Source organism: Sorghum bicolor, chromosome 8 (assembly GCF_000003195.3).
Source record: "Sorghum bicolor cultivar BTx623 chromosome 8, Sorghum_bicolor_NCBIv3, whole genome shotgun sequence".
In the NCBI taxonomy this organism is placed as follows: domain Eukaryota; kingdom Viridiplantae; phylum Streptophyta; class Magnoliopsida; order Poales; family Poaceae; genus Sorghum; species Sorghum bicolor.
This window is the reverse complement of record NC_012877.2, coordinates 35,546,212-35,553,580: the sequence shown is the minus strand read 5'-3', so window position 1 is coordinate 35,553,580 and position 7,369 is coordinate 35,546,212. Positions and strand designations below refer to the sequence as shown.

Here is a 7,369-nt window from a genome sequence, read left to right as displayed (position 1 = left end):
TGAAGCCAGCTACCGTCTGCGCGGTCCTCTCGCTGGCTCTCACTCGCGGGTGGCCCGTGCATCAACTGGACGTCAAGAATGCCTTCCTGCATGGCGTTCTCACTGAGACAATCTACTGCAGCCAGCCGGCAGGGTTTGTTGACTCTTCTCGTCCCAACATGGTGTGTCGGCTCAACAAGTCTCTCTACAGCCTCAAGGAGGCCCCCTGGGCATGGAACCATCGGTTTGCTACTTTCCTACTGACCCTGGGGTTTGTGGAGGCCAAGTCAGACACTTCTCTGTTAGTCTATCACCATGGCGTTGAGACTGCGTACCTGCTACTCTATGTTGATGACATTGTTCTCACAGCCTCTAGTGACTCCCTCCTTCGCTGGATCATAGCCTCCCTTCAGCAGGAGTTTGCTATGAAGGATCTAGGTCTGCTCCACCACTTCCTTAGGGTCACTGTTGAGCCCCATCCTGCCGGGTTACTCCTTCACCAGCAACAGTGCACTCTTGATATCCTAGAGCGAGCTGGGATGACTGACTGCAAGCCCTGCTCCACTCCGGTTGACACACATGGCAAGCTATCAGAGGCTGAGGGTACCCCAATGACCGATCCCACTGCATATTGGTGTCTTGCCAGTGCACTTCAGTACCTCACCTTCACCTAGCCGAACATCACCTATGCAGTTCAGCAGATATGTCTCCATATGCATGATCCCCGGGAGCCACACCTCACCGCTCTCAAGCGGATCCTTCGCTACCTCCGCGACACCTTCAACTTCGGTCTCCTCCTTCACCGACGGTCGTCCTCCATCGAGCTCGTCATCTACACTGATGCCGACTGGGCCGGGTGTCTGGACACTCGCCGCTCCACCTCCTGCTACGCCGGCTTCCTAGGCGGCAACCTAGTGTCCTGGTCGTCTAAGTACCAGCCGATCATCTCCCGCTCCAGTGCCGAGGCGGAGTACCGCGCAATGATTTCAGGTCGACTGGTCGAAGCTGGTCGCTCTAGGATCGACCAAGCGATTAATCGAGATCAATCGTCGACCAGAGCGATTAATCGCCCTAGTCGACCCTGGTCGTCCACCTGGATGTCCAGCTATTTCAAGGCATATATGCCTATATATATACCTCTATATATACTATATAATATACACAATCAAGCCAGCATCAAGACTACATTAGTGTTTAGATAGTGAATTACTTGTGGGAGACGCAACTTCGTCCGGGATCGGGTCGCCATCGGTGATGTTTGTGTCCTACACGTCCCGATGACCTCCCAGTTCACCGACATCTTCACCAAGGGTCTCCCGTCCTCAACCGTCACCGAGTTCCGCTACAGCCTCAACATCACTAGTGGCTAGTTGCGTCTATGGGGGAGGCTCGTGTGTTGTGCTTCTTTTTTGTCCAGTATGCAAACTCCGTTGCACCGGTAGTTCAGACTGCGGGGGGTGTTGGAGTATGAGTATGTAGGCCCATGAGGCCCATGTATGTGACTATATTGCTACCCTTCTAGGGTAGCCTAATTAATGAGAATTAGAAGTTAACATGGAGAAATAAGCATAACTTGACCTATACTGCATGATGAGTTCCTGTATGATGAGAGTTTAAAATCCTACCACAGCCATATATACATGCTTATTAGACTATGAACCATACATTTACTTTTTACTCCTTATGAGCATTGAGTGTGGTCAAGCTATGTAGACCCTTAGGAGCTTGTCATGCGGTTAAAATCAAGGTTCATTTGCACGTTCACTCATACATGCTGCTTCTACTCCGGAAGTACGCATCCACATACATCCACTCATTTCCATCTCCAGATTCACCCAAAATTATTCTACTCCTATCCAGGAGAGAATAGCCAAAAACATTATCCTATCCCTGTTATTCCCTGTGAAATAAATGCTCGAGATATTTTGGTTACTACCACTTGCTACATTATTCCAGGAGGGTGAGTGCTCTGAAAAAAGGAAAAATACGTGGAAATAAAAAGGGGCAAGTGCCCGGAACATCGAAGAAAAAAAATGAGACGAGAGGTAAAAATGGACAAGTGTCCGACAGTAGAATTATGGGTACAAGATACCCACCTGAGAGAAAAGAAAAAGAAAATATAGAGCATCTCATTCCCCTCAAAAAGCTTCAAAGTGTAAGAAAGGTATGTATCCCCTCAAAAGAGCAAAAGTAGAATTAGAGTTTCACCATTGCTTTCACCATTATCACTATCATCACCATACACCATTCATTCGCCACACATGCACATCTTGATTTGACTTATTGACTTGATTCTCTGGATCCATGGTTTGACTATGCAAAAAATGTCTTGTAAGTATGTCACTATGCCTCATACCACAAATACCACATACTTTAAGAGAAGGCATATACCATCACTACCTTGGTAAGGATCCAGAAATACCACAAAAGAGAGAATTGAGAGAGTCGTAAAAGGAATCTTCGAGTTTTATTTTGAAAATCTACAAAAACTCTAGTGCTATAGTTGATCAAAGAATAAGAGACATGGTGCTTGACTTGACCATTCTATCTTTTAACTGCTCAAGACATAAGTGACGGTTGCAAGCCCCGTGGTGAAAGGTAAAATGAGTATGTTTTAAGTCTCAACAGTTTACCCTAACCTAGAGATGAGATCTTGTTTGAACGCATGTGTACCTTTAAGGCATGAAACCACTGCAGTAACTCTTGAGTCCATCCTTGCTCAGGGACGAGCAAGAGGTAAGCTTGGGGGAGTTGTTGACGGTCCTTAAGTATCAAATTTACTCATCAAATAAATAAAGAAAAGGATCCAAATGCAACTAACACCCAGACTTAGGGTTTTATCTGACAGAATTCCATGAGTTTTGGTGTTTGTCTATTTCTGCAGGGGGTTACCAGGAAATATGGAGGAAAGGCCACATGTCAGGTTGACATAGAGATATTAATGTGCCGCGCAATTTTCTATCATCTAGAAGACTCCAGAAGCCACGAGAATGAACGGGAAGCCGAGCAGGCTCGGGGACAGGGTGCCCGCCCTCCCCCCTTGGGCGCCCGCCCTGGTGCTTCAGCCAATCACGTTCTACTTCACGGATCATGCTCCACCGACCTAAAGGATCAAGGAAAACCGTGCGATTAATGTCGGTTTGATCCGACGGCCCATATTCACTTGAGGGGACTATATAAGCAGGCCCCCTGGCCCCTGGAGGAGACACCCCTTGATCCCTATTCATTATTCATAGACAGAGCAAAAGCTAGGGTTTGGAGATGAGAGCTCTCCTCTCATCTCTAAACTAGAGTAGATCAAGATAGTAGCGAGATGGAGAGCGAGGGAGGATTGGTGGAGAGGCCGGCCTGTCGGTTCTTCCTCTGGTTGTACTTCGCCATGATCAAGCTCTAATCAAGCTTGCTCATGGGATGACTCTGGTAATCTACTTCTATTTCATTATGCAATTACTATCCATGTATGTTCTGGTTCACAACTCTTTGAGTACTTTAATCTATAGGACGCTATAGGTGAGAGTTGTAGTATAGGTGTAAGCATGGTGCTTAGACCTAGATTACTTGTGGATATCCCCTGTCTAGCAGGATCGTGTGGTAGGCCACGTAGGTGACAGTTACGTTGGTCCCCTGTAGTTCACCTACTGTTAGCAGGACTGGTAGGGTTTATCGGCCTATGGATAAGCATCCTTTGTGGTGTACTCTTATCACGTGGTTCGTCCCAGACATAGACATACCCCTTTGTAGTAGAGAAACCATAATTATTCTCTCTATTATGCTGCCATCGCCCATATACTAGAATTGTTCTATTCTCTATTCCCATATTATCACTCACTATTATCTTACCTTTAATATTGTTCTTATTCGATTCTACCATCTTCCTATTTACACTTATTTACTTATCCTGGTTAAGTTAGAGCGTAGATCAATTCTCCCATTTCCCTGTGGATACGATAAAACCTTTAACCGGGTAAAAAGCTTCAACGGTATCCGTGCGCTTGCGGATTATCTGTGTGCGTATAAATACCATAGTACACTCTAGTGCCATGCTGGGGATGACAACCTAGTATTCAAGTGGTGTTAGCAAGTGTCAACAAGTATTTTTGGTGCCGTTGCTGGGGAAACGGTTGCTGAGTTGACTACGAACTAGCTTAATCATTTACTAAAAAAATAAAAAAAATATTTTCCTTTTATCCTTTACCTCATCTCTGCTAATCTTTCTTCTTATCTAATCCTTGATCTCTGGTCTATCATGAATTCAAACATGTCTATCTATGAATTTCATAGACCTACGGGCACACATCTCGAACCACCAAAATTTTCAAAGCCTATCATAGCATCTAGTTTTGAGATAGACCCCGAATACATAGAATTTGTTCAAAGACAACCTTTCTCAGGAGAAGGTGAGGAAAACCCATACACACACCTAAGAGAATTTTATCGAGTCTGTGACCTCCTTCACATAGAAGGAATGTCCGATGAGACCCTTAAATGGAAGCTCTTTCCGTTCTCCTTAACGGGAAAAGCTAGACATTGGTACATACTCAAAGTAGGGAGTGTTTATGGAGATTGGAAGGAGTTATATAGTAGTTTTCTTTCTAAATATTTTCCAATCTCCAAAGTGGCAGAACTTCGGCGTGAGATTATTTCTTTTAGACAACGGGAAGAAGAATCTCTTAGGAAATCATGGGACCGCTTTATTAACCTTACTCTCACTGGCCCAAAGCTTTCTATTCCAGAAGAAGTTCTTCTAATTCACTTTTTTGAGGGCCTTAGTGGGAAAAATAAGCAAACCTTGAATACAGCCTCTAGTGAAGCTTGGAATTTGATTGATTTATTAAGTGGGAAGTCTCCTAGCTTTTATATCCCTGAGAAAGAGACAGAACCAGTTCCTAGACAAGAAGAAGTTTCGATAGCCAGATCACAAACACTTCAATTCCAAACTTTAGCTATCGATCCTAAACCATCAATACCCCAAAATTCTCCAAGGGAGGAAGGAATTCTGACCTTAAATCTTTCAGATGCTGATGGTTTAGACTTCTGGTTCCATAAGAGACCTTCAAGCAGGGATAATTCAAATCCTCGCAATAATGGTTCTCTTAGAGAATGTCCTGGTTCCTGTTATGAAGAAGTCGAGGATAACATATCAAGTGAAGGGGAGCTAAGCCATATTGAAAATTCTAATACCTCCCCTTTCCTGATCACAAGTTCTAAATGGCTACAATGTGTAGAATGGATGAATAAGGAAGATTCTGACTTTGGCTCAATTTCAAATGATGAGTTCTTGACTCCCTTTGAAGATGAGATTCATCCAACTACAGAAGAGGACATAGGTGAGACCAATCCAAGAGAAACTCTGAACATTCAGATTGGAGACGAAGATAACATTAATGAGCATGGAATTTATTTCATAGCCACTTTGTTTACTCCATGCTCATATGCAACATCTTCCCAAACTATTGGTCTCTCCAACATCACCACATTTGAGATCTCCAACCCCCTCTTCCTTTCTATTTATAAAAACTTTAAAAGGGTGGTTGTCGATGCATATGTCTATAATAAATATTGCAGATCTCGTTGAGTTGATTTTGATTTAGGTCAGCGTTGGAAGGGAAACCACTTCGCCGACATAAATTGATGGTTTCCCAAGGACAAGCTTGGTGTCCTAAAATAAGCACTGATCAGATCGTAACATGAGTTTTTAATTATTTGCAACATTACCTTGTGTATTGAGCATATAAGGATAATTGTAAAAATATTCCTTCGGGTATTCTTGTCACTAACCTTTCCAGGATTGGAACAAGCAGATCAGATGAATGACAAGCAAGTACAAGGTATGTCCAACCAATCATCATGCAACACTGAGTTAAATTCATCCAAACTTAAATTCTGCAAACTTCAAGCTTGGGGGAGTACTTTACATAAAAACATCCTTTGCCATGTTGCTATGTTGGTTGTCCCTACCTTTAAGACATGCTCAATTTGTTAAATACTAATCACACTACTTCATCTCCACTTGAGTAGATCTCTATAAATGCTGTCATGATACCTTTGTCTATTTACTAGTAAGTGTTAGTTTGGAAGTACTGCACATACTTCTATTGGCTTTTAAATTAAGCATGGTGCTTAGGTTAAACAGCCTTCCTTAATCTAATTAGACATGGAGTCTAGTTTGGTTATTGAACTAAAAACTGCTTGTGTAGACATTGGTATATTTTTGTCGGACTAACCCCTGCAGAAAAACTTTCAATATTAATTTGGGAAGTCCTGAGATAAACTCACATCAGAGACGAAGAGAGTGACACATGAAGTTTAACAATTTGCACAAGAAGGACATAGCTCATTCATCATAGAGAGATGATCCATGGAGGGTGCCACAAACACGATGCACAACCGCTAAGGAAGGAAAGCTTCCATAAGGTGATACTGTACCATCACTCTTCAAGCAAGGTAACATCTTAAGGTACTTGACTATCACTTTTATAAGCTTCTCCTTGGTTCTGGCGTTCATATAAATAAAAGAGACAAACATGTATGACTCTAGATTAACCAACCCAACTGATTCAGCATGTTTAGTCCTTTAATCCTTGTTCTTAGTACTACCTCCATGATCCCACACTCCTAATCATATGAGCTAAAATGTTACACATTCCATCATTGAGAGATATAAAGAAAAAGACATATACATAGATAGATTATCTTTCCATAACGTTGAGCGATCTGATCTGACAAATGTTATAAGTGCTACACTATTGAACTTTTCATCCATCAACTTTGTCTTGCTCACTATGCTTAGGGTTAGAGAAGAACAAATACACTTTAGGTTCTGTTGGTGTTTTCCACCAACAGGACCCATGCACTTGATCTCTGCCTTGTCTCTATGAGCAGGTACACTTTGAGCAAAACACGGAGGAGTTTTATAACTCTCAGACTCTACCAAGTGAAGGACCTGGATCTACGAGCACAAACACACTGAGCAGGATACTGCCAACGCCGCACTTCAAACTGCTGGGCAAACGAAGAGGTGCAGACGTCAAGGTCCGCACCTGAATCAAATGACGCACCTGAAGAATGAACACGGTGAGAAGTCTTGTCAAGAAGACTTAAAACATTGAACCCTTCTGCATTCTCTTTTCCCTTTAATTATTTACTTTCCTTAATTAGATTATTAGTTAATCATGCTATCTTGAAAAGAAAATAAAAATGTTAAAAAATACTAAGCCCCATGTGAGTATACGAGTGGCATAAAACCCATAAGTACCTTCACTGTGGTGGCATAAAAATAAAATAAATATTTATTTTCTGCTTTATAAAATAAAAATATAAAAACAGGGAGTAATATTTATTGAGGAAGCTCAACGGGATGAAGGCTAGATATTTATGCTAACACTTAATT

The 7,369-nt window shown here is 42.4% G+C and overlaps 1 protein-coding gene across 1 annotated transcript; it reads left to right on the top strand.

Moving 5' to 3' along the window:
• LOC110437561 (uncharacterized mitochondrial protein AtMg00810-like) lies at positions 693-1,349 on the top strand. Its single transcript, XM_021466034.1, has 2 exons — positions 693-977; positions 1,269-1,349. The coding sequence occupies exons 1-2, from the start codon at positions 693-695 to the stop codon at positions 1,347-1,349; spliced, it is 366 nt and encodes a 121-aa protein (XP_021321709.1).